The 26,726-nt window shown below is 54.3% G+C and overlaps 2 protein-coding genes and 1 pseudogene across 5 annotated transcripts; 1 reads left to right on the top strand and 2 right to left on the bottom strand.

Moving 5' to 3' along the window:
- Positions 1-758: 758 nt before the first annotated feature.
- Positions 759-14,649, bottom strand: SMTNL1 (smoothelin like 1). Of its 4 annotated transcripts, none has more exons than XM_061381539.1 (8): positions 14,541-14,649; positions 8,527-9,188; positions 8,185-8,317; positions 7,816-7,867; positions 6,232-6,393; positions 5,966-6,080; positions 5,700-5,851; positions 759-1,007 (listed from the first exon to the last, which is right to left on the bottom strand). In XM_061381539.1, exons 2-8 carry the CDS (start codon positions 9,184-9,186, stop codon positions 863-865), a joined length of 1,419 nt encoding a protein of 472 aa, XP_061237523.1. In that variant the 5' UTR covers positions 9,187-9,188; positions 14,541-14,649; the 3' UTR covers positions 759-862. The 4 variants fall into 4 exon arrangements, with proteins under 4 accessions (XP_061237523.1, XP_061237525.1, XP_061237526.1 ...); XM_061381541.1 differs by having other exon boundaries at positions 6,232-6,390; XM_061381542.1 differs by having other exon boundaries at positions 8,542-9,188.
- A 482-nt stretch (positions 14,650-15,131) lies between these two features.
- LOC133227108 (large ribosomal subunit protein uL4-like) lies at positions 15,132-23,745 on the bottom strand (annotated as a pseudogene).
- Positions 23,746-24,337: 592 nt separating this feature from the next.
- Positions 24,338-26,366, top strand: TIMM10 (translocase of inner mitochondrial membrane 10). Its single transcript, XM_061381545.1, has 2 exons — positions 24,338-24,416; positions 25,957-26,366. The coding sequence occupies exons 1-2, from the start codon at positions 24,346-24,348 to the stop codon at positions 26,156-26,158; spliced, it is 273 nt and encodes a 90-aa protein (XP_061237529.1). The 5' UTR covers positions 24,338-24,345; the 3' UTR covers positions 26,159-26,366.
- Positions 26,367-26,726: the final 360 nt, after the last annotated feature.

Genomic DNA, 26,726 nt, shown 5'->3' with positions numbered 1-26,726 from the left:
TCCCCTGACTTGGGATCGAACGCATGCCCCCTGCAGTAGAAGTGTGGGTTCTTAACTACTGGACTGCCAGGGAAATCCCCAAACCACTGGCTTTTCAGAGACAGAACATGGAGTATCTTAGAGTCAAAGAAATCACCTCCGGGTCCCACGAGCCTAGTTTGAGTGAGAGTTCTAGAAAATCTTCTACTCCAGTCCCTGTCCTGGAATTCCCTAATCTAGAAGTGTGGAAAGAGGGGAAAAGATGTGGGAAAGTGCCACCCGTGGCTGGAAACGTGAGGATGCCATCACCTTGGCCACTGCTTAGAGAGCGTTTACGTGGCGGCCCCGGCCGGGCCTTTTGTCCTTCGTTGCCGTGTTGTTAGTCGCTAGATGGCTAAGTCGCGTCTGACCCTGACCCCGTGGACTGCAGCACGCCAGGCTCCTCCGTCCCCCACTGTCTCCCAGAGTTTGCTCAAAATCATGACCACTGGGCCGGTGATACTGCCTACGTAATCCCATTTAGCCCTCACAGCACCTGTGGGATTTTGAGCCGCTATTATCCCCGTTCAGATGGCGAACTGAAGCTCAGAGAGGTTCTCTCACTGGCCCAGGGACACACAGCTTCTTGGCGATGAGACCCAGTGCACTGTCCTGTCCCAGATGCCTGTCACGGTTGTTGAGAAAATCACCTCAGGTGAGGAAAGCAGGCAGCCGAGGCTGCTTATCCCAGAGTGAGAGGTTCCCAGCAGGGTAGGGAGGGAGCCCCGAGGAGCCAGACGGGATTTTACAAAAGAGCCTTTAATGCAGTTAAGATGGGCGCCTGCCCAGCCCCGCCGCCTCCGTGGAGCTGAAGGGGGCCTCCAGGCCAGCACCGGCCAGCCCCTCACTTCTTCTTGGTCTTCACCAGCCCCTTCTGCACGAGGCTGCGGTACAGCTCCTGAATGTAGGTGTAGACGCACTTGGCGTCGGGCACCGCCAGCCGCACCATGTCGTCCACCTCCAGCAGCTGGGCGCAGTCGGCCAGTTTCCTGAGGGGCAGACGGGGAGGGGTGAGAGGTGGGGATCAGAGAGCCCACAGGGGAAGAGGTGGGGGTCTAAGGGATGGGTGGGGCAGCCCCCCAAGGATGAAGCCCGCAGGACTGTGTGCAGCAGCGCAACTATCCCAATGTACGGATGAGACAGCTGAGGCCCAGCAGAGTCAAGACTCAGACTCAGCATGGCTTGATTCCAAAGCCCGTGTTTCCACTGCCCCACGTGTCGTCACGGGGGAGTGGGGCCCTCCGGTGTGGGGTTCCGAGGTATCCCACCCATCTGTGTGCGCCTGTGTCTGTCCTCGGGAAGGACAGGCCCCGCAGGAAGAGTGAAGAGCACAGAACGCTAATCCCAGCTAGAGTGCAGGCTTGCAGCCTCAGCTCTCCAGCCTCAGTCAGGCTCTGTGCATGCACTGAGGGGTGCCACGTGCTAGGTGTTCTTCTGGGGAGTTCAACACTGAACAGAGTAAGAATCCCCCATTCTCATCAACGTTCTTGTGGCAGAACACAGGCAGTCGTCAAGTAGAAATTGATGGTACGTCAGAGGACGAGCGATGCTACAGAGAACAATAAGGCGGGGAAGGACTGGACGTGTTTGTGTTCAAGGGGATTTGCTTTTGTAATATGTTGGTGATGGCATTTATTTATTTATTGTCAGTGCCTCGCAGCTTCTGGGATTTTAGTTCCCTCACCAGGAATTGAACCTGGGCCCTCAGCAGTGAGAGCACAGAGTGCTAACCACTGGACTGCCAGGGAATTCCCAAAGACAGAGAGAAAGATACAAGTCGCTCAGTCGTGTCCAACTCTTTGCGACCCCATGGGCTGTAGCTGACCAGGCTCCTCCATCCATTGGATTTTCCAGACAAGAATACTGGAGTGGGTTGCCATTTCCTTCTCCAGGGGACCTTCCCGATCTAGGGATCGAACCCGGGTCTCCCACACTGCAGGCAGACTCTTTACCATCCGAGCCACCAGGGAAGCCCGGAGTTCCCCTAGGGGATTTTTAATAGGAAAAGTTCTCTTAAAGAGTACTTTTAAGCTCGGGAAAGTAAATCGGGTGCATATTTGCAAGAAGGGGGTTCCAGAAAACAGCAGGTGCAAGCGTCCTGAGGCAAGCGAGCTTGAGCAACTGCGCGGAACTTAGCAGCAAGTCCTGTTTCTCTAACTTCCCAGCTGCTCTTTGGGACCACGGGCTACTCCTGGCCTCGCTGAGGCCGACCATCTCATCGAAGCACTGTTGGGGCCTTGCCACCACGTGCCAGGAGCCTTATCAAGTGTTTCTCTCTCCCCTCTGTTTTTTTGGCCACACGGCACAGCTTACAGGACCCAGCTCAGCCCAGGGCAGTCAAAGCCTGGGATCTAAACCACTAGGCCAGCAGGGAGCTTCTAAATGCCTTCTCTTGAATGCCCTCATTCACTCCACTCCTCTGTGTTCAACCGGCAGAAGGGGAGCCGGAGACTCGCAGCATCTTGGTGGTTTGCCCAAAGTGAGCGGCACAGCTGGGACTCCACCGCAGGCCTGCTGGACGGCCTGGCACCCTGGCCCTGAAGCCGAGCCCCGGGAGGCTCCACCACCCAACCGCGCGGGGGTGCCGGCGGGAGGGGCCACCAGGGTCCCGGCGGGCATCCTCTCAGGGCTGAGTCAGCTGGACCAAGAGCCGAGCCAGATGGGCCTGGGGGCAGGTGAGGAGCACGGACCAAAGGGCTTCAAGGCCCCAAACGAGCTCCCCGCAACCAACGCCGCCATGCTGCCGGCTCCTGGGTGTGGCTCGAGGTGCGGTTTCCACCCAGGAGAGGCAAACGCTTCATTCCCACCGGGCCTGGGGAGCCGGGGCGGGCTCCTCCAGCAGCTCACTAATCAAGCCCCCCAGGGGCCCAGCGCTGGGCTCCCGGGGAATCTGAGGAGCCTTCTAGAAGGGAGCCAGCTGTGGCCAGGCCCCTTACTTTGCACACTTCATCTTCATACCCAGCCCTAGGAGAGGTTCTATCAGCTGCCAAGGGTCAGAGAGCGAGGGAAGGGGACTTTCCGCGTGGTCCAGCGGTCAGGGCTTGGAGCTTGCACTGGCAGGGGCGCACGTGTGACCCCTGGTCTCCCGTGGTCAGAGAACTAAGATCCCACATGCCTGATGGCACGGCCACACACGCACAGCCTGCAGCCGCAGGAGGACAATGACCCCTGGCCCACAGGCCAGGGACGCCTGGTCAGGGCCAAGCCACACGCCCTTCTGATGGTGACCGAGAGCTCACAGCCCCGGCCAGGAGTTTCCCTTTCCAGGGCCGGGTTGGCCACTGCCCTCCTGCACCAACCTCCCATAACTCCCTGCTGGCAGCCACACGAGCATCGTCGTGACCGTCAAATCAGACAATCCAAGGGAAGCACTTAGCAGGACGCCTGGCATCTGGTCACGCTTGGTTCACGTGGCTTGTCATGGCCCTTAAAGGTGCTTCCGAGCTCAGAGCAGGACATGGGGCTCCCGACCCCTTCACCGCCACCCCCACCCCCACCCCAGGGCAGGATAATGTGAAACTGGAAGGGGCCTTACAGAGCACCAACTCCGCATGCATGCCTGTGTACCCAGTCGTGTCTGACTCTTTGTGACCCCACGGACTCTAGCCCTCCCAGGCTCCTCTGTCCATGGGATTCTCCAGGCAAGAATACTGGAGCTGGTTGCCATTTCGGTAAAGAATCTGCCTGCAGTGCAGGAGACCCGGATTCAATCCCTGGGTCGCGAAGATCCCCTGGAGAAGGAAACCGCCACCTACTCCAGTATTCTTGCCTGGAAAATCCCGTGGATAGAGGAGCTTGGCGGGCTACAGTCCGTGGGTCTCAAGAGTCTGACGCGACTTAGAGACTAAACCACCACCTCCAGGAGATCTTCCTGACCCAGGGATTGAACCTGGGTCTCTTGGTGTCTCCTGCACTGGCAGGCGGGTTTTTTTAAATCACTGAGCCCCTGGGAAGCGATTCTGGAGCACCAAGTCTGGGAGTTTTCAGATGGCATCCTTGGTGCCCGAGGGCCCAGGAGATATGCTTCAGGATCATCTTAGGAAGGGGGTTGGACACTGATCTGGGGTGCTCCGGGAGCCCCTCCAAGCCTACAAAGGCCACCCTTAAATCTGTTTACTGTGTTGGGCATCCTCTTACTGTTTTGTTTGAGGAAGCTGCCGGTGGGGTGAAGGACCCATTTGAAAAGCACCGGTCAGTATCAGCCATCTGATTTTGCCGATGGGGACACGCAGACCCAGAGAGGGGAGGGTGGCTGCCCCAGGCTTCTCCACGGGTTGGTGGCCAGGCCTGAACTCGCTCAGAGGGCTCGGCCTCCCGGACCAAGACGCTGGCAGCATCCCCAGTGACTTGCCCCATGCTCCGGGCCTGCAGAAGTGCCCTCAGCCATCCCTTCCCAGGCCTCAGAGCTGTCCTGGAGGACGACACCCTCTGCCCAGACCGGGTGGCTCAGAAGCCTCCCCCAGGCAGGAAAGGATGTGTGAGCCAGGTATGAGCCCCGGAGAGCCTCAAGGCCGCTGGGGACTGGGATAGAAGCCTTTGGCCCAGTCCGGCTTTGGGGCTTTGGTGCGGAGACTGCCTCCGCTCCCCACCACCCGGCAGCCTTGTGTTCGCCTCTCAGGGTCTTCCCTGGGCCCCGCTGCTCCTCACGCCCCTCCTGTCTAGTGCACCCCTTCCCCATCCCTCTGCGGCCCAGGCACCCAGCTGTGTAAACCTCAGCAATAAATCTCCCTCCGGGTCCCACAGGGGATAACAAGTATCATCACAGGGGCTTCCCTGGTAGTCCTGTGGTTGGGAATCCGCCTGCCAGTGGAGGGACCATGGGGTCAGTCCCTGGTCTGGGGTGATTCCACATGCCTCCGGGCAACTAACTCTGTGGGCCAGCCAGAGTCTAGAGCCTGGACAAAAGAAGCTTGAGCACCACACGAAAAACAGTCGCTGCTGTTCATTGCACCTGGAGTAAGTCTGTGCAGCCAAAATTAAATTAATTTTAAAAATATGTATCAATTGTGATATCATTCATTTTAGTATAGGAACAGCAACTAGGGGTTTTGTTTTTTTTAAATGTTTGCCATGGGTTAGTCACTGTGATAGGGCCTTTAATTATTAATTCTCATCACAGCCCTGCCGAATGTCACGCCCATTTTAAAGGTCAGAATATAGAGGCTCAGAGAGGTGAACGAGACTACCCAAGATCACACAGCTGACACAAGTCAGGGTCAGAATCTGGCCCCAGGTCCCTGCAAACTCCCAGTCTTCCCCTCCTTTCTCTCTCACCCGCCTGCATTTTCTCTGCCTGTCCCCTCACATTTAATTCCGCATGTATGTGTATTTGCTGTCTGTCTCTTTAGAGTGTGAGTCACGGGACTTTGCTGGTGGGCCAGTGATTTAGGCTCTCTGCTTCCAACGCCAAGAGTGAAGGTTTGGTCCCTGTTTGAGGAACTAAGATTCCACATGCGACGGGGCACGGCCGAAAAATAAAATAATGTAAAATAGAATAGGAGTCACAGGCAAGCGGGGATTTGGTCGGTTTCACCCACTGCTCCGTCCTCCACCAGTTCCCCGCATCTGAGAAGCACCTGTCGGATTCAAGGAGATGTGGCCATGGGCTCGGCCTGACTGTCCTTCCCCGGGGCCCCTGCGGCTCGGCCCCGGTCCCCGCCGCGCGGCGCCCCCGGGCTTACTCTGCGGTGGAGAAGGCCAGCGTGAAGTTGTGGCGGCGCTGCGCGGGGTCCAGCGCCGCGTAGTCAAAGGCGTCGGGGAAGAACTTGTGGATGAGCGCGCAGAAGGCCATGCCGCTGCCCCAGCTCGAGGAGAAGTTCTGGATGTCCACGTGCTGCGGGGCCGGAAGCCGCGTCAGGGGCCTGCGCCCAGCCCCGCCGGACCCCAGCCCAGCCCCGCACGGCCGCCGCCCGCCCCCGGCGTGGCCGCCTGCGCCCGCCGCGCGCACCTCGTAGCTCCTGGTCATGGCGCGGCACCACTCCAGCAGCATGTTCCGAACGCCGCCCACCGCCGCGCCCGCCGCCTTGGTGTTCCGGAACAGGGCCGTGGGGCCCGCGGCCGCCCTGTGCAACGGGGCGGGAAGGGGGGTCCCATCAGACGGCAGTCCTCCCGGGTCGGGGTAGGGCCCATCAGATGTCCCTCTGGGGCTCGGGCTGCTCCTCCGCCCCATCCTCCCACCAATTCAGCCCCGCCAGCCCCTCGCCCGAATCCTACCCCCCGAACTTGTCCACGATGGCCTTGCGGTTCTGAGCTCGGGGTCCCCGGGGCCGGGTAGGAGCGGACACTCTGCGCTCTGGCGCCTTCTCTTTCTTCTTCTCTTCTGAGGGAGGGGGCTCCGTGGGGCTCTGGGGCACATCGCTGGGCGAAGAGTCACTGCTTGGAAACGTTCAGAGGAGCATGAGGGGGGCTAGGACGCGCCTCTACAGGGAGGAGGCTGGCTGGGCAGTGGTCCCTGCGGGCCCAAGAGGCTACAGAGCTACAGTCCCAGCCTCACACACGTGCCTCCAGGCCCAGCACTGGGAGGCGCTGGGGAGAAAGAATGAGGTTCAGTCTGACTGCGTAGGTTAGAACAAGGGCACATCTGAGGTCTGACCTAAGTTCCAGTCCTACCTAGGCTTCTTATTTGCCATCTGATCTTGGGACTGTCAAACCAGTCCATCCTAAAGGAAACCAACCCTGAATATTCACTGGGAGGACTGATGCTGAAGCTGAAACTCCAATACTTTGGCCACCTGATGCGAAGAGCTGACTCACTGGAAAAGACCCTGCTGCTGGGAAAGATTGAGGGCAGGAGGAGAAGGGGACGACAGAGGATGAGATGGCTGGATGGCATCACCGACTCAATGGACATGAGTTTGGGAAAACTCCACGAGTTGGTGATGGACAGGGAGGCCTGGCGTGCTGAAGTCCATGGGGTCACAAAGCGTCAGGTGCGACTTAGTGACTGAACAGCAACTTGGGACTGTCAGGTCGCTTCTCTGAGCCTCAGCTTCCTCGTCTGTATAGTGGGGACAGTACCTGACAAGGTGGGTCTGAGGCCTCTGTAAGAAGGGGAATGTGAACGCTCACCAGGCACCTTTCCCTAAGGAGGTCACACGGAGGTGACTTTCAGCTTGAAATAAAGAAAGGCTTTTCTAACGACAAAATTTGTGCCCTGGCAAGAGGAGGGCTCTTGTGTTATCCAGCACCTTTCAGGCACCAGGCGTCAGGCTGAGTGCTTTATACACAGACGTCATCTGAGCCTCACAAGAAGCCTATGAGGCAGGTACCCTGACTGTGTCCACTTCCCAGGGGAGGAGGGGGAAGTGATACAGCCACGATCAGACAGCGGGGCTTCCCCAGTGGCTCAGTAGTTAAAAAAAAAATCCATCTGCCAAGGCAGGAGACGCGTGTGCCATCCCTGGGTCGGGAAGATCCCCTGGAAGGGGAGATGGCAAACCCACTCCAGTACCCTTGCCTGGGAAATCCCACGGACAAAGGCGCCTGGTGGGCTACAGTCCATGGAGTCCCAAGGAGTCAGACAGGAACAACCTAGCGACCGAGACAAGTGGCAGTGTCGCTGTCCAAACTCAGGCTTTCTGCTCACGCACGACTGGTGACGCTGAGACTGCGGAGACAGACAAGACTGGGGCTCCCCCGTCCCTGGGATTCTCTGGCTTGCCCTGAGCTAGGGGGCAGCAATATTCCTGGCATATCTCGAGACTAGACGCTGGAGGCCCAGTCTCAGGGGACAGCAGGCTTCAAAGGGAGCAGGTTGTGGTGTGGAGGGGGAGCTGGGGCTCCAGCGTTTGACATTACCTGGCTGAAGGACCGAGTTCTTCAGAAGCAGCGGTGTCTGGGCTCAGCCCCTCTGAGGGAGAGGAACAGGAGGGAGGGAAGCAGGGCGACCCCGGCGTGCCCCCTGGGCAGGGCCTACAGCAAGGTGGGCTCCTGGCCCCCTCCCCCACCAAGCCCCACAGGGTTGCCCCTGCAGCAAGGTGGGCTCCTGGGGGCCCCGCATGACCCCAGGTGGGCAGTGCAGCAGGTGGGCTCCTGGCCCCCCTCTTCCACCCAATGCCCCCCTGGGGTGGCCCCTGCAGCAAGGTGGGCTCCTGGGCCCCTCCCCACCCCCAACCCTCACCCCCGGGGCGGGCCCAGCAGCAGGTGGGCTCCGGGGCGCCCCCTCACCTGGGCTGGCACTGCCGCCCTCCTCTGTGGGGCTCTCGGGCCATCCCTCCGGGGAGCTGAGAGGCCCCCCTGCCCCGTCCTCAGCCTCTGCCCCCGCGCCCTGGTCCTGCTCCTCATCAGGACTGCCTGGCTCCTGGAACAAATGCACCCTGGGTGGGCTCGTGCCTGCCTGAGGCTTCAGAAAGATCTGGAAGGCAGTCTGGGGCTAAGCACGGCTTCCGCCACCTGCCGCCACCCAGGCTCTTGGACTTACCCCGAGGAACAAAGCGGGACAGGGGCTTACTTGGGGGAGACTCTGGACTGCCGTGGGGCCCCCTCCCTCCTCTCCACTCCCTCACTCACCACCCGCTCCGTCACCTCCTCCTCCTGTGGCTCGGGCTTGGCCTCGTCCTGCACGGCGGCCTTCGGAGAGTCAGGCTGGGCCGCTGGTGCGCCGGCTTCCTCTGGGGCTTCAGCCTGGGGCTCCTCGGTCTTGCCGCCCTCCTCCTGAGGCCCTTCAGCCTCCCCGCCTCCAGCCTCAGCCTCCTGCGCCCCCGAAGCCTGCTTTGGCTCAGCCTGGACCTCTCTGCTCGCGTCGACTGTCTCTCTCGACCCCGGCCTGGCCTCTTTCTCATCAGCGCTCTGCTCCTCAGAGGCCGACGCGGTCTCCCTGTCTCCCTCAGCCCCCGCAGGCTCAGAGTCGGTCTGGTCTTTCCTGTGGGTCTTCCCATGGGCCGCAGCGGTCTCTCCCTGCCCCGGGTCTTCCTGTTGAAGCTCAACCTCCCCTTGGGATTCCGCCTTGACCTCACCCAGCCCGTCGGCCTGGCATTCAGCCGAGACGGCGTCCTCGGCCGGGGCCCGCTCCTGCTGTCCCGCCGTGGCCGGCCCTGCTCTGGCGGCGCTCTCAGCGGGGCCTGCGGTCTCCTCCTCCGCAGAGCCGCCACTTCCCGCGGGCTCCGGGGCCTCCGCGGCTGGGGGGACAGTGGCCCCGTCCTCGGAGGACTTCCCCGCCTTCTGCTCCATCTCTGGAAAGAGAAGACAGACACACCCGGTCATGCCCCCTCTCTCCAGGTGAAGGCCCTGGAGTCGGGACGCCTTCAATTCAGTCCCGGGGCCCCCATTGCTTGGACTTGAGACACCAGCACCCACTTTCCGTCTGGTTAAATGAAGGGGGAGGGCACCACTTCCCCCAAAATGGGGTGTTGGGCCAGCTCTGTTTACTTGATGTCCACCGAACGGTCCTCTGTGGGTTGTGACTTGGGCTTTAAAGAACACTGGGTCAGGACTTGCTTGGTGGTCCCGTGGTTAAGAATCTGCCTGCCAATGCAGGGGACATGGGTTCGATGCCTGGTACAAGAAGATTCCACACGTGGAGGGGCAGTTAAGCCCTTGGACCACGACTACTGAGGCCCGAGAGCCTCACAAGAGAAGCCCTGGGCATCGCAGGGAAGAGTCGCCCCACTCGCTGCCACTAGAGAAAGCCTGGGCACAGCAGCAGAGACCCAGCACAGCTAAAGGCAAATAAATAAACACACTTAAAAAAAAAAAAAAAACAGAGTCACATAATGCCTTTTCAGTGATTTGGCCCCTTTTTGAATAAGTCAGCGAGGTGGTTACAGTTTGACACTCGCATCCCTGGACAGTTGCTCCTCTTCCCTTTTGATGGAGATAGCTGTCCGCAGGGCCCGCAGGCTCAGAGCCCAAAGCAGACAGGAGTCTCTAGATAGAATCAAATAAGACTGCTTTGATTCCAGTTGGATTTATTTTTACAGTTACGTTCTATTTCTGGCCAGTGACGTGGAGTTTCCAATAGTGATATAAAGTTTCTTTTATAAATGCATTTATTGAAGTTAAAATCAGCTAATTCGAAGGAAGATATTCAGGAAAGCAGGATACGAGATACCTAAGCCGCGGAGATGGCGTAAGGATGCCTGAGATTTGGGGAGCCCTGGGCCTGCATGGGGTCTGGGTCTCTGCCAGGCTGTGTGTGAGTCTCCGAAGAGCTGGCCCTGGGCCTGGCAGAGTTCCCTTTGGTGAAGAACAGATATGTGCTCTCCCTGATTAACCTCCGCAGGGAAGTCTGATCCTCCAGCTGCCGGGGGTGGGAGGAAAGGGAGCGCGTGACACTTCAACGTGAGGTTTCCTCTTCAAGCTCCGTATGTACAGTCAGCCTTCCATGTCCTCGGGCTCGGTGGATTGAACCAACCTCGGATGCAAAATGTTTGAAAAAAAAAAAAATCCAGAAAATTCCAAAAGGCAAAACTTGAATCTGCAGCCGCTCCAACTATTTACGTAGCATTTACATTGTTATTAACAATTGTTTACATAACATCGTCATTGTACAGGGTATTACAAGCGATCTCGAGCTGACTTAACAGTATCAGAAAGGACTGTGTAGGTTATAAGCAGACGCTGCCCCATTTCATGTGAGAGACGAGAGCATCTGCAGATCTTAGTGTCCACCAGGGAGGCTGGGACTGCTTCCCCACTGACACTGAAGGATGGTTGTGCTGTCCCATCTACGAAAATAGCTGGGTAGGGGGACAGAGCCAGCTCCTTCTGCCCTTCTTGGGGGGTCTGTTTACAGAGAAAATAATCCCCGAATAATGTTTAGGGCATGACTCAGGCAGTAAAAGAAGCAGACGTTGCTGTCACTGGCTAAAAATACCTCCTGCCCCCTGCAGGGCCGTCACTCTGGGTACAGTACCGCTGGCACCTGGGCAGTTGGGACGGAGGCAGGAAGACAGGCATACGAGGGCCAGGGCCCTGTTCCTGCCAGCCATTTGGGTCCTGGGGGTCCCCGGTGCAGTCTCCCACAGTTTCCCCAGGAAGCGGGCTGGGATTTTCAAAGATGCTCACGCTGCCCTTCAATTCCATCACTCCCACTACAGCCCATGGTTCACAGCTCTGGCAGTGAATTAAAGCTGGAGGGAAATCAATGAAGCCGGGAGATGGAACGCCCATCGGCAAGGAGCTAGGAGCTTGTCCTGACCTCAGCCCTGAGCCTGGGACCGGAGCGAGTCTCCTTGCCTCTCTGGGGAGTCTTCACTTCCAACACAGACGGGACCGGTCTAGATCGAGTTGGCAAACTGTGTTCTATGGAAAACTGTGCTGTGCTCAATTGCTCAGTCGTGTCTGACTCTTTGCAACCCCATGGACTGTAACCCACCAGGCTCCTGTCCATGGCGATTCGCCAGGCAAAAATACTGGAGTGGGTTGCCACGCCCTTCTCCAGGGGATCTTCCCAACCCAGGTCTCCCGCATTGCAGGCAGATTCTTTACCAGCTGAGCCACCAGGGAAGCCCAAGAATACTGGAGTGGGTAGCCTAACCCTTCTCCAGGGAATCCTCCCAACCCAGGGATTAAACCCAGGTCTCCCTCCTTGCAGGGGGATTCTTCACCAGCTGAGCCACCAAGGAAGCCCCAGAATAGTGGAATGGGTAGCCATCCTCTCCTCCAGGGGATCTTCCTGATGCAGGAAATTGAACCGGGGTCTCCTGCATTACAGGTGGATTCTTTACCAGCTGAGCTACCCCGGGAAGCCTGTGGAAAACTAGGGCCTCCTAAGACGTTAATAGGGCTTTCCAGGTGGTGGCAGTGGTAAAGAACCCGCCTGCCCATGCAGGAGGCGAAAGAGACTCGGGTTCGATCCCTGGGTCTGGAAGATCCCCTGGAGAAGGAACTGGCACCCATTCCAGTATTCTTGCCTGGAAAACTCCATGGGCAGAGGAGCCTGGTGGGCTACAGTCCATGGGGGCTGCAGTCCATGGGGCCACAAAATCGGACACGACTGAGTGAACAAGACATTAATGAGGGCTTCACTGGGGGTAGGAGGGTGTTCACTGGCTAAGATTGTTCCAGAAACAGCCTACTCTTAATCCTTTTAGAGTCTTACAGCTTCATTAGCACTTAGAGTCCAGATACCCCATGATAAAGAAATCTTAACTTTGTTTAGCTTCCTTTAACTCATTTTTCTCCAAACATATTTTCTTCCTTTAACTCATTTTCTCCGTATTTGGCCTTGGATTTTCTTTTTCTTGCTTTCTTTTCATTTTGCTTTGTCTACCCTGAGGTAGTCTCTGCCCCGAGTCTCTTTCTCCTCCTTCGTGGGCAGGCGGGTTCTTTACCACTGGCACCACTTGGGAAGCCCGATTAATGTCCTGCTGCTGCTGCTGAGTCGCTTCAGTCATGTCCGACTCTGTGCGACCCCAGAGACGGCAGCCCACCAGGTCCCCCATCCCTGGGATTCTCCAGACAAGAACACTGGAGTGGGGTGCCATTGCCTTCTCCAATGCATGAAAGTGAAAAGGGAAAGTGAAGTTGCTCAGTTGTGTCCGACTCTTCGCAACCCCGTGGACTGCAGCCCACTAGGCTCCTCCGTCCATGGGATTTTCCAAGCAAGAGTACTGGAGTGGGGTGCCATCGCCTTCTCCAGATTAATGTCTTAGGAAGCCCTAGTTTCCACAGGCTTCCCTGGTACAGATGTGAGAGTTGAACCACAAAGAAGGCTGAGTACTGAAGAATTGATGCTTTTGAACTGTGGTGTTGGAGAACACGTTTGAGAGTCCCTTGGACTGCAAGGAGATCCAACCAGTCCATCCTAAAGGAAATCAGTCCTGAATATTCATTGGAAGGACTGATGCTCAAGCTGAGGCTCCAATACTTTGACCACCTGATGCGAATAGCTGACTCATTGGAAAAGACCCTGCTGCTGGGAAAGATTGAGGGGCAGGAGGAGAAAGGGATGACAGAGGATGAGATGGTTGGATGGCATCACTGACTCAATGGACATGATTTTGAGTAGACTCTTGGAGATGGTGAAGGACAGGGAGGCCTGGCGTGCTGCAGTCCATGGGGTCGCAGAGAGTTGGACACGACTGAGCTACTGAACAGCAACCCTGAGGCGCATCTACCGCCCTCTTGAGCAATGCCACCTTTAGCAGAAGAAAGTATAGTGAATGCTGGTCTAAATGGTCAACACACCCCATCCCTGCCTTGCGCTCTTGTTTGGAAGGTGATATGGCGAAATGGTGAAAATCACTGATTCTTCAGCTTCCTACAAGGGGATTCCCAGCTCCCACTGTGACCTTGAGCAAGCTTCTTACCCTGCCTGGGTTTTGCCTTCTGGAGATAAAAATAGGTCTCACCTCATAGGGATGGTGGAGGGTTAAGAAAGCCAATGCATAGAACGTATTTGGGGGTGTTTCTGGCACGGAAGGACTCAGCATACATCAGCTTGTACGTGTAGGTTGGCTTCTGCCCTGCCCTGGGCCAGATTAAGGTCCTGACTCAGCCAGGGGGGCATTTAGTTGGTAAGACAAGGCAAAGAGAACTGAACACCGGTAAGATGAGGAGCCGTTTTTATGCCTCAAAGTGTGGCAGTGATAGGCTAAGACATAGCTGAGCCCTGCAGCCGTCTTACCCTACCTCCACGCGCCACACACACAGCACGGTGGAGGGGAAGGGCAGGTGTGTACACACACACACACACACACACACCAGCACTAACAATTGTACACCTTGCACTGCGGGCACCCTCCTATACCTCCCTGCTTCCTCACTCTGCCCCTCGGAATAGGCGTTATTGGCCTTGTTTTACAGATGGAGGAATTTGAGGCTCGGGGAGTGGAAGTCCCTTGACTACAGTGGTGCTTAGGACAATTAAATGGCCAAACTGTATGTAGAACCCAGGTCTCCTGACGACCAGCCCAGATCTTCTGCCGGAGACGCTGCCCCCAGTGGCTCCTCAGCCAGGGTCCCGTGGAAGGCGCCCAGTGCGGGTGAGGGGGACCCCAGGAGGGCAGTCAGATATGGCTGAGGAGGTCGGCTCTCGCTTCCAAGTACGTGGTAGCCTCCTTCCCCCTGCCCTGCCCGGGAAGCCTTCATTCTGCCCTGGTTTTGTGTCCGCCGTGGCAGCTCCTGTCTCTTCCTGTTTGCCTTGGCAGACGGGAAGGCAAAGTAGCCAGGAGCCCAAGTTCCAAGCCCCACATAGTGGAGACGGTGCTGGGAGGCTCTGCTGACACCTCCACAACCTCTGCCGCTCGGTCTGCCTTCCTGTGGTCCTCCAGCCAGCCACATCCCTCGGAGATGCCCCCCTCAGCTGCTCAGAGACGCCGCCTCCCACCCCAACTGGACTGGGAAGTCTCCGAGGCCCTCTCTGCCCATCAGGTCCTGGTGGGTGGCCACCTGGGGGCGACTCTGGTAGGCACCCCAGGGTCTCCGACCTCCAGCTCAAAAGAGTTGACATAGTGATGGAGAGAGTCAGAGAGGATTTCTCCAACCGGGGGGCGCAGCTCAGAGGCTCCTGCCCTTGGAGGTGGGCAGAGGGGTCGGCAGATGGAGGGGCTGCTTGGAAAGCGGTGCAGGGCTTCGCCTACCTGGGGGGCCTCTGTCTGGGGTCCTGGAGCCGTCTCCTTCCTTGAGCTGAGCGGTGTCTCTCCCGGGCTGTCTTTAAGCCCCGGGGCTTCTAGCCCCCACCTTCCCCCCACCTGCCCCCCACCCCCCCACTTCAAGGGCCTGGGGCCACGGACCAGCATTGTTTACTACCCTGTTGGTACAACACTCCCCCTGGACCCGGAGGCTCGGGTTTCCTGTGGAGCGCCGACAGGTGGCACCTTTCAATCACTGCCGGGCCCTCCCGCCTGCCCGGGCCGCATCCATCCTGGGCCCGTTTCCTTCCCTGCGTCCTCGTCCTCGCCTGGCCTGGGCAGGCCCCAGGGGCCCTGTGGAGCATGGTCGCCAGCTGTCCGGCCTCCCCTGCCCATCCAGAGCCCAGGTCCTGCACCTCCCTGCCCTCCACCCTCTGTTAAACAGTCCCTTTACCCGTCCTTGGACTAAAGCAGCTGCAGGAGGTTGGCGAAGGAGGGGGTGAGTGGACAGCTGCCATTCGGACCTGTCTTGGGGGCCCCCCGATGGATGGGGTGGGGGAGGGGCAGAGAGAAGGGAGAGGGTCCAAGCTGATGGCTCACGAGTCCAGATGATACAAACCGAGCTCTATTTTGTGCTGAAGTGACCGGGACACAGTAGGCTCAGAGCAAATTTTTGCACTGAATTGAGATTTTTGCTCCCCAAAACAGAACATCTTTCTTTACTTTCTCCAGGGGTCCTGTGGTCTAAGAAGGGGACTGCTTTCGGAGAATGCGTGAGGGGGGCTGTGACTTACAAAGCTGGGGCTCCCCCAACCCTCCCCCCGCACCATCCCCACCACTTCAGCCATCCTGGCCTCCTTCCAATTCCTTCAATAAATTGCCTCCTTTCCGTTCTCGGGACTACCACCGTTCCCCTCCTGCCCTTTGTAAGACTGTCTTCTACTCTGAAATGTCATTTCCTCCTAGAGGCCTCCCATGACCTTGAGTTCCTCTCCATCATCTCCGCATAGTTTATTTCCTTCTCGTATATTTATTGAAATCCAAAATCACCTCATTCGTCACTGGAGTTTCTCTCTAGACTCTAAGCTCCAGTAGGGCAGGGGCTTTACCTTCCTGTTCATGGCTATATGCCTGGGGCCTAGCAAGTTGCCTGGGTCAGATGGGGTGCTCACTAGATAGATATTAAATGAGCAAATACTTTAGTTAGCTTAAATATGGAATGAAAACTCAGGGGCTTCTGCCTGGCATGATCTGAAAGCCTGGTTTGGGTACCAGTGGTTGAACAGTGCAATGTTGCTGATTGCCAGCCGTACTTAGTGTGAAGACGTCTATAACTTTAAGGGCCTGAAAATTGCAATGTGGAAAAAAGACCTCATCTGTTAGAGATACAGTTAGATGGAGAAAATACGGCTAAATGCTGACAACTGTCAAGTCCTGGTGATGGGTGATTAGCATCTGAGAATTCAGTACACCGTGCTCCCCACTTTTCCGGACTTGTATTTACTTATTTTTCATGTTTCTCCTTGCCTCTCTGTTCAGGTCTTTATTCAAAATCAGCTGCCCCAGATGAGTTGGTGTTTATGGAATAAGCAAACGTAAGTGTGCGCAGCAGCCTTCTTTCCCTCTGGGGTAGCCTTCTTTCCTGCGGGCTTCTTCTCAGCTGCTGGTTTCTTGGTGCCCTGCAGCCTTTTTTCCCACCGCAGGTTTCTTGCCCCGAACCCCCTTCTCATCTGATTTGGTGTCTAGTACTGCTGCCGCCTTATCCGGACGGACTCTGGTTCTTGGCCTGTTGAAGAAGGGCGTTCTGGTGCGTGGTCTTTGCATGTGGGTTAAGCTTCAACATGAGTCTCAGGGTTTTCAGTGCATTCTTTCTCAGGACTCTGCGATGAATCTTCTTGCGTGGTGCTCAGAGTGCTCTTTGGATTTCTGGGCTTTTCAAGAGGCTGCTGAGGTCTGTATTGAGCATCTTGTGCAGGGGGAGATTGTAGTTACTCTTGAGGGAGGCTGCTTGATGCCAAGTGCCATACAGCTCATCTGGCTTTCAGAGAGCGCTTTCAGTCCGAATGCAGAAACGCCCCACATGACCGCCAGGAGCAAGTTTCAAAATGTTCAGCTTGCTTCCATTAATTCCAGGGATGTTTCTGAAGGCCCTGATGATACCACTGTCTTCGTTACAGATGAGGCTGGGTCCCCTGCGCTGGACACAGCGAGGGTTTCTCATTTTACCTCTGCCAGCTCTCATTCGCTGAGAGGCGTAGACCTTTCTGATGTCATTCCGGGCCTTCAGTTTCTTCAGAAGCAAAACAGCCTGCTTGGTCTTCTTATAGCCTTCAACTTTATTTTCAGCCTCCAAAGGAAGTTCAGGAGCTTCCCCTACACAATGACCTTTAGGCATGACCAGCGGTGGCGAGGCCGGGGCGGCTGGCGCAGAGCAGATGGAGCATCGCTGCTGCTCTGTACTCGCTCTGCGGTGCCAACGTCGTCAGGTCCTGGTTGGTGCAAACAGGTGGCCCCCACGACACGTATTTCCAGAAGCACCCTGGCCAGAACGGGGAGTCCCGCCACCTGGAACCCTGGGAATTCGAGCCACAGCTCTGCCGGTACCCCGACACTCGGCACGGGTTTGATGACCTGCTGATCGACTGGCAGCAGAGGGCTTTCTGTTGCTTTTGCGCAAGTTGGTGTGAACCTAGTTCACACTACCTGGTCGAGTGGGAGCCTTGAACACAGCAGGCAAAGTGACATTTCTGGCAGAGGAGCCCCCTTTTCGGAGCACACTGGGGTCAGTGGACAAGCGCACGCCGTGGCGGGGAGAGGAGAGCGGCGCCCACAGCAAATGTCTTCTGTACTTTTAAACTTTGCCCTAATAAATAAAACTCCAAAAAGAAAGCAACATTTCATTGTTATTGAGCAACTGTCATGGATTAGATATGCTATTTTTTCTGTTTGTTTTATAATGATTTTTAAAACTTCATTTTGAAATAATTATAGGTTTATAGAAGTTACATAAGTAGTACAGAAAGGGAACTGAAGGTTACATTTTACTTAAGATTTATCCACTGAAAGCCAAATCTTACATAACTTATGCAATATCAAAACAAGGAAGTTGGCCTGGATATCATGGCTTGTATGGTGTTATGACAGCTTAGATTTGTATAAAACCTCCACCCACAATCAGGACATGGAACCATTTCACCCACACAAAGATCTGCCTTGTGTTATTCCCTTAGGTACACTTCCCTCCCTCTCCCCACCAAATCTAACCCTAGGCAATCTCATTAATCTTTTCTCTCATCGCTATAATTTTGTCATTTTCAGAATGTGGTTTAAATGGAATCATACAGTTACACAATCATTCATAAAATCTGATTTAAAAAAGTCCCGTCTAGGGAGCAGATTCTTCTCGCAAGAACCCATCTTCTTTTCCATGTAATTTCTTAATATTCCATATATTTATAATGTTTTCAAAAGCAAAAACCAGGATCACATATGTACAATAATATACATCACAGTATTATCTCAATAGCCAAAACTGGAAACAACCCACAAGTTCATCAACAGGAGCATAGATAAATGCATTACAGCTGATTTATACAATCAAACACTCGACAGCAATAAAGAAAAATGCATAAGAGATACACACGACAGTATGGCTGAAATCTCACCAATGCTACGTTGAGCTAAAGAGGTGAGGCACAAACAGAAAGTAATGTATAATTTTGCTTACATGATGTTCAAGAGTAGGCAGAACTAACTGATGCTGATAGAAGTCAGAATAGAGGTTCACTGCAGGAGAGGGGATATTGACTGAGAAGGGACATGAGATAACTTTTTAGGGTGCTGGAAGTATTTTGTATCTTGATCTGGGTAATGGTTATAAAAATGAATATCTGTGTAAAAATTAAGATTCTGCATGTTACTACTTTACTGTCTGAATTTTATACCTCAGTTTAAAAAATTTATTCATTTTTGGTTGCCCTGGGTCTTTGTTGCTGTATGCCAGCTTTCTCTAGTTGCAGAGAGGGTAGGCTCCTGTCCATCGCGGTGTGCGGGCTTCTCATTGCAGTGGCTTCTCTGTTGCAAAGCATCTGCTGTAGGTGTGCAGGCTCTGTGGCGTGGCTCAGGGCTTATCTGCTCCAAGGCACGTGGAATCTTCCCGGACCAGGAATTGAACTCGTGCTATCTGCAGTGGTAGGCAGATTCTTATCCACTGTGCCTCCAGGGAAGTCCTATACCTCAATTTTAAAGTATCAGGGCATAGGGTTTAGCAGAGGTTGAGTCCTTACAGCAGTGCTGTAATGAGACCCAATGTTTAAAATCATGGCTTTCCCAGGAAAGTACATCGTGACCAACCACATAAATTGTCTGGCCCACCTTCTCCTACGGGCAGTGTACCCTTGCATCATTAACTTGCATCTTTAAATTTCGTTCACTGGGATGTCCCTTGAAATATCCAGGATTGAGGTGGATTTTTTCTTGGGGTCAGGGGAGGAGGGCAGGGAGCAGGAGACAGGCATGCAGAGAAGCACATTGTCTTGTTCCCTGGTGGCTCAGACAATGGGTCTGCCTGCAGTGCAGGAGACCCAGATTCCATCCCAGGGTTGGGAAGATCCCCTGGAGAGTGGATAGTCTACCCACTCCAGTATTCTTGTGTTTCCCTGGTGGATCAGACGGTAAAGAATCTGCCTGTGGTGTGGGAGACCTGGGTTTGATCCTAGGTTGGGAAGATCCCCTAAAGGAGGGTATGACAACACACTCCAGTATTCTTGCCAGGAGAATCCCCACAGACAGAGGAGCCTGGTGGGCTACAGTCCATGGGGTTGCCAAGAATTGGACATGACTGAGCAACTAATACCCTTCACACTCACACACACTCACAAATACCCTTCTTCTTCACCCAAACATGCTAGGATGGCTCTGGTGGCAGCTGCAATGGCTGCCTAATCATCTTTATGAAGAGATGGTCTGGGGCATCTACTTCAGTTCAGTTCAATCGCTTAGTTGTGTCGGACTCTTTGCAACCCCACAAACCACAGCACGCCAGGCCTCTCTGTCCATCACCAACTCCCGGAGTCCACCCAAATCCATGTCCATTGAGTCGGTGATGCCATCCAACCATTTCATCCTCTGTCATCCCCTTCTCCTCCTGCCCCTAATCCTTCCCAGCATCAGAGTCTTTTCCAACGAGTCAGCTCTTCCCATCAGGTGGCCAAATTATTGGAGTTTCAGCTTCAACATCAGTCCTTCCAATGAACACTCTGGACTGATCTCCTTTAGGATGGAGTGATTGGATCTCCTTGCAGTCCAAGGGACTCTCAAGAGTCTTCTCCAACACCACAGTTCAAAAGCATCAATTCTTCTGTGCTCAGCTTTCTTTATAGTCCAACTCTCACATCCATACATGACCACTGGAAAAACCATAGCCTTGACTAGACGGACCTTTGTTGGCAAAGTAATGTCTCTGCTTTTGAATATGCTATCTAGGTTGGTCATAACTTTCCTTCCAAGGAGTAAGCGTCTTTTAATTTCATGGCTGCAATCACCATCTGCAGTGATTTTGGAGCCCAGAAAAATAAAGTCTGACACTGTTTGCACTTTTTCCCCATCTATTTCCTGTGAAGTGATGGGACAGGATGCCATGATCTTAGTTTTCTGAATGTTGAGCTTTAAGCCAACTTTTTCACTCTCCTCTTTCACTTTCATCAAGAAGCTCTTTAGCTCTTCTTCACTTTCTGCCATAAGGTTGGTGTCATCTGCATATCTGAGGTCATTGATATTCCCCCCGGCAATCTTGATTCCAGCTTGTGCTTCCTCCAGCCCAGCGTTTCTCATGATGTACTCTGCATAGAAGTTAAGTAAGCAGGGTGACAATATACAGCCTTGACGTACTCCTTTTCCTATTTGGAACCAGTCTGTTGTTCCATGTCCAGTTCTAACTGTTGCTTCCTGACCTGCATACAGATTTCTCAAGAGGCAGGTCAGGTGGTCTGGTATTCCCATCTCTTTCAGAATTTTCCACAGTTCGCTGTGATCCACACAAAGGCTTTGGCATAGTCAATAAAGCAGAAATAGATGTTTTTCTGGAACTCTCTGGCTTTTTCGATGATCCAGCGGATGTTGGCAATTTGATCTCTGGTTCCTCTGCCTTTTCTAATACCAGCTTGAACATCTGGAAGTTCATGGTTCACGTATTGCTGAAGCCTGGCTTGGAGAATTTTGAGCCTTACTTTACTAGCGTGTGAGATGAGTGCAATTGTGCTGTAGTTTGAGCATTCTTTGGCACTGCCTTTCTTTGGGATTGGAATGAAAACTGACCTTTTCCAGTCCTGTGGCCATTGCTGAGTTTTCCAAATTTGCTGGCATATTGAGTGCAGCACTTTCACAGCATCATCTTTCAGGATTTGAAATAGCTCAACTGGAATTCCATCACCTCCACTAGCTTTGTTCGTAGTGATGCTTTCTAAGGCCCACTTGACTTCACATTCCAGGAAGTCTGGCTCTAGGTGAGTGATCACACCATCATGATTATCTGGGTCGTGAAGCTCTTTTTTTGTACAGTACTTCTGTGTATTCTTGCCACCTCTTCTTAATATCTTCTGCTTCTGTTAGGTCCATACCATTTCTGTCCTTTATTGAGCCCATATTTGCATAAAATGTTCCCTTGGTATCTCTAATTTTCTTGAAGCCATCTCTAGTCTTTCCCATTGTATTGTTTTCCTCTATTTCTTTGCACTGATCGCTGAGGAAAGTTTTCTCATCTCTCCTTGCTATTCTTTGGAACTCGGCATTCAAATGGGTATGTCTTTCCTTTTCTCCTTTGCTTTTCGCTTTCCTTCTTTTCACAGCTATTTGTAAGGCCTCCTCAGACAGCCATTTTGCTTTTTTGCATTTCTTTTTCTTGGGGATGGTCTTGATTCCTGTCTCCTGTACAATGTCAGGAGCCTCCATCCATAGTTCATCAGGCACTCTGTTAGATCTAGTCCCTTAAATCTATTTGTCACTCCCACTGTATAGTCATAGGGGATTTGATTTACATCATATCTAAATGGTCTAGTGGTTTTCTCCACTTTCTTCAATTTCAGTCTGAATTTGGCAATAAGGATTTCATGATCTAAGCCACAGTCATCTCCCAGTCTTATTTTTGCTGACTGTATACAGCTTCTCCATCTTTGGCTAAAAAGAATATAATCAATCTGATTTTGGTGTCAACCATCTGGTGACATCCATGTGTAGAGTCTTGTGTTGTTGGAAGAGGGTGTTTGCTATGACCAGTGTGTTCTCTTGGCAAAAATCTATTAGCCTTTGCCCTGCTTCATTCTGTACTCCAAGACTAAATTTGCCTGTTACTCCAGGTGTTTCTCTTGACTTCCTATTTTTGCATTCCAGTCCCCTATAAGGAAAAGGACATCTTTTTTGGGTGTTAGCTCTAGAAGATCTTGTAGGTCTTCATAGAACTGTTCAGATTCTTCAGTGTTACTTTTTGGGGCATAGACTTGGGTTACTGTGATATTGAATGATTTGCCTTGGAAACGAACAGAGATCATTCTGTCGTTTTTGAGATTGCATCCAAGTACTGCATTTCGGACTTTTTTGTTGACTATGATGGCTACTCCATTTCTTCTAAGGGATTCCTGCCCACAGTAATAGATATAATGGTCATCTGAGTTAAATTCACCCATTCCAGTCCATCTTAGTTCGCTGATTCCTAGAATGTCAACGTTCACTCTTGTCATCTGTTTGACCACTTCCAATTCGCCTTGATTCATGGACCTAACATTCCAGGTTCCTATGCAATATTGCCCTTTACAGCATCAAACCTTGCTTCTATCACCAGTCCCATCCACAACTGGGTGTTGTTTTTGCTTTGGCTCCATCCCTTCATTCTTTCTGGAGTCATTTCTCCACTGATCTCCAGTAGCATATTGGGCACCTACTGACCTGGGGAGTTCATCTTTCAGTGTCCTATCTTTTTGTCTTTTCCTACTGTTCACGGGGTTCTCAAGGCAAGAATACTGAACTGGTTTGCCATTCCTTTCTCCAGTGGACCACATTCTGTCAGACCTCTCCACCATGACCTGTCCGTCTTGGGTGGCCCCACATGGCATGGCTTAGTTTCATTTAGACAAGCCTGTGGTCCGTGTGATCAGATTGGGTAGTTGTCTGTGATTGTGGGGGAATCTAACAGGAGGTGAATAAAACATACTGTATACTTGACTCCTCTTTCTATAAGAAGGCGCCTCGCTGGTCTCTGCAACCCCAGAGACAGTTCAGGGATCTCCGCACAGCTGTACTCACCCGAAAGCCCTCTTGAACTCTGGCTCTCAAACCTGCCCGCACAGGGAAATCGCAGGGGAATTCTACAATGGACCTGTTACGTAGTTAGAATAGGAAAAAGGAGCCCAGAATGGCGGTGGCTAAAACACAAGGAACGGGAAAGCCCAAGAAAACAGAACAAAGGAAGGTCTGAGGACCAGAGTGAGGCCCTCAGGTAGAACAAACAGCACTACTGGCGAGCCCAATTTACATAGGGCAGGCCCAGGGGAGGGAAAAAACATATAAAAAGAGGAGCCTAAGGGCTGGGGCGCTGTCTCTCCCCCGTCTTCGCGCCGTTTGGGTCGGCATTCCCTCACGCCTGGAAGATGTATTTTCCTTTATTTTCTAAATAAAACAGAACTGTAACACGGAGCTATCCAAGGGTTTTAACCTCCGTCGCTTCAAATTCTTGCTGACGAGACAGAACCGAGGAAATTACACACTCCCACGACATACCGATGCCCGGGTCCTAGCCTCGGGGATTCTCATTTATTTGGTGCGAAGTGGGCCCTGGACACGGGTGATTTTAGGCGGCCCAGGTGGGGTTACATGCATCTGAGAACTGCAGTTTGAGGACGTGCTTCCTTCTCTGCACCAGACCTGCACTCCGACGTCAGCCCCCCTGCCCCTCCGGGGGGCGCAGGGTGAGGTTCACCGAGCTCGGTACCCCCGCCCCCTCTGACAGAACCGATAAACTCAAGCCGCTCCGCCATCCCCGCTAGGGACCCTAACTCTACCTGCTGCGGGCGCTCTACGGCCCGCCGCAGCCTCTATGGTACCCTGCAGTCCTCTCTAGCACCTGGAGGACTCCCTCACCTCCGACGGGAGCCAGCCACTCCCTCTCTATGGTGGCGGATTTCCCGGCGCCGCCCGCGGCGGGGTCTTCACTCCGGAAGCGCGGCCTGAGCGGAAGGGAGGCGGGACTTCCCGCCGGCCGCGCCCCACGTGCTTCCGCCCTGCCCCATCCGCGCGCGCGGTGAGTTTGTGGCCTGTGCCCGACGTCGGGGGCCCCGGGGGCGCGGGGAGTGGCCCGGGCCTTGGGGAGAGGCTTGGAGCGCGCGGCGACCCCGAAGACGGCGCCGCCGCTCCAGGGCCGTGGCCCCGGGCTCGGCCCCGGAGGGCCGCGTCGCATCGGATCCGCAGGGCCCCGCGCGTTCGTGCCGGCCGTTTGGGGCCCCGTCCCCGATCCCCTCCTCCTCTCCCGGAGAGACGCCACCTTGAGGGGCTGGGCGTCAGGGTGCCGGGACCCGCTCTGCAGGCCTGCCGTCGCCGGCTTTGCGACCTTGGGCGGAGCCTCGGTTCCCAGGTCCGACGCTGGGTGCTTGAGCTTGCCGAGGTCAGCGGCCCCTCCTGGTCGGATGCCCTTGGGATTCCTCCACGTCCTGCAGCCCCTGGACGGGAAAGCGGCTGGGAGGGCTGGGTGCTGACCGTGATGTCTCCCCCGCCCAAACCCAGGAACTAGGAGGCCCGCAGGTGATCTCTTCCAGGGCGCAGGGCTAAGATGGACCCACTCAGGGCCCAGCAGCTGGCCGCAGAGCTGGAGGTAGAGATGATGGCCGACATGTACAACAGGTAAGGCCGGTCCTGCCCCTCACGTCTTAGAGAATGCTCCCAAGTCATCCTCTCCAAGGGCAGAGGTGGGCGACTTCCGAAAAGTCTTCCTCTTAATCTAGGATAAACTGAGGTCCATACTTAGCTTCCCAGCACCCACCCCCACGTAAGCATGCCCAGTGGCTGAGTCGTGTCTGACTCTCTTCCATCCCTTGGACTGTAGCCGGCCAGGCTCCTCTGTCCATGGGATTTCCCAGGTAAGAAGACTGGAGTGGGTTGCGTTTCCTTCACCCACCCCCATGGTTAAGGGCTAATGCAGATGCAGTGTGGACTGACTAGAAGGACTTTGACATTGGGATTGGGATGGAATTGATGGAGGAGCCGAACAGGAAGAGAAACGAGGCTCTGGTTGGGTTCTGGGGACAGTAGAGCAGTTGCCTTTTGACAGATCCTGCGTAACCCATTTAGCAATGCTGAGCACTTTATAGGTATTATCTTTTTATAATCTCCACTGAGTTCCCTTTTCCCATTTTTAAGGTGAGGACATTGAGGCTTGTAGAGGTTCAGCAGCTTTCTCAGGGTCCACAGCTCGTCAATAGCAGTGCCAGGACCAGGACTTCAGTCTGACTCCTAATGAGTCATCGGGCAGATTTGGGAACAAATCACAGACACATCAACCACCACTACTGTGGCCTTGGGCAAGTTACTTGGACTTGTAGACTGGTGGTTATCCCAGCTATAAAGTGGAGTTCATAATAGTACCTTTCCCATAGAGACATTATAAATATTAAATGTTAAAATATAAGACAGACTTATCAAGCCCAACACAGGTAGGCAGTCAACAATTATCTGCTCTTTTTATTGGCTAAAACTCTCCGGTATCTTCCTTTGATTAGTTGGGTTTGTCTCGAAGGCTATATGTGAGAATAATTTTCTGAAGTAAGCTGTGAAGTCAGGCTTCATGCGTGCGTGTAAGTTGCTTCGGCCGTGTCCAAGTCTGCGACCTCATGGACTGTAGCCCACCAGGCTCCTCTCTGTGGGATTCTCGAGGCAAGAACACTGGAGTGGGTTGCCATGCCCTGTTCCAGGTGCTGTTCCCCGCCCAGGGATCGAACCCACGTCTCTCACGTCTCCTGCATTGGCAGGCGGGTTCTTTACCACTGCGCCCCCAGGAAGCCCCCAGTCAGGCTCCCTGGGGTCGTAGCCCAGCTTTATGTGATCCTGAGGCTCCCTGTTCCTTCACTCCCTCATCTGTAAAAAGGGGGTAACGATCGTGCCGACTGCATAGAGTCATTCTAAGGACTGCGTGGCAGAATCCACGTCACGCACTTAGCGTGATGTCCGGAACGTAGCCAATACTCAGCTAACGGTTCCTGTCTGATGAGTCAGAAACACGGGGTGACCATGGGCTCAGACAAGGGCCTCCCAAGACGGCGGAGGCGCAGATTGGGGGTTCACACTGCCTTCCTGGCGGGTGAGATCAGGGTAGCAGGGCAGGAGTGGTCTCGAGTTCCTGGTTTGCCACAGCAGGCTGCTGATCCGACCTGGCCCTTCTTTCTAGAATGACCAGCGCCTGCCACCGGAAGTGCGTGCCTCCCCACTACAAGGAAGCAGAGCTGTCCAAGGGCGAGTCCGTGTGCCTGGACCGCTGTGTCTCCAAGTACCTGGACATCCATGAGCGGATGGGCAAGAAGTTGACAGAGCTGTCTATGCAGGATGAGGAGCTGATGAAGAGGGCGCAGCAGAGTTCTGGGCCTGTGTGAGGCGAGGCAGCACACCCTAAGGCGCTCCGCCTCACTCCCCACCTGTCTCCTAAACGTGCCCCCCGCTGGGCGTCATCTGTGAAGACTGCCAGGCCTGGACTCCTTCCGGAGGGTCTTCAGGAGCTGGGGTATGATGGAGCCCTTTCCCATGTGGGCCCGTGACTGTGTGTGTGTGTATATATTATATATTAAAACAAATCTGTTGGCACGCACAGTGTGCAAAGCAGTGTGCCTGGCACTTGGGAGTGAAGGCGGCAGACACAGCCTCTACCAGCAGAGGGAGTCTGACGTGTTTAAAAGCAGAGACCGGTCCTGTGGCTTAAGTGGGCAGTCCCCATCAGCCGCTCGCTGTGTGACCCTGACCTCACCGTGCTTGGCTTCCTCATCTGTAAAGTCGGGGGACAGTCATAGGGCTGGGTGAAGGTAAAGTGAGTTAACGTGAATGAACCACTTGCAGTAATGGCTGGGCCACAGAAGGTTCCCAGGATACTTCTGGTTTTGTAACAAGCATGTGCTTTGTTTGGTTTGGCTGCGCTGGGTCTCCGTTGCTGGGCGCGGGCTCTCTCTG

This window comes from Bos javanicus, chromosome 15 (assembly GCF_032452875.1).
Source record: "Bos javanicus breed banteng chromosome 15, ARS-OSU_banteng_1.0, whole genome shotgun sequence".
NCBI classification, from domain to species: domain Eukaryota; kingdom Metazoa; phylum Chordata; class Mammalia; order Artiodactyla; family Bovidae; genus Bos; species Bos javanicus.
The sequence above is the reverse complement of the archived record's forward strand: the minus strand, read 5'-3'. Positions and strand labels throughout refer to the sequence as shown.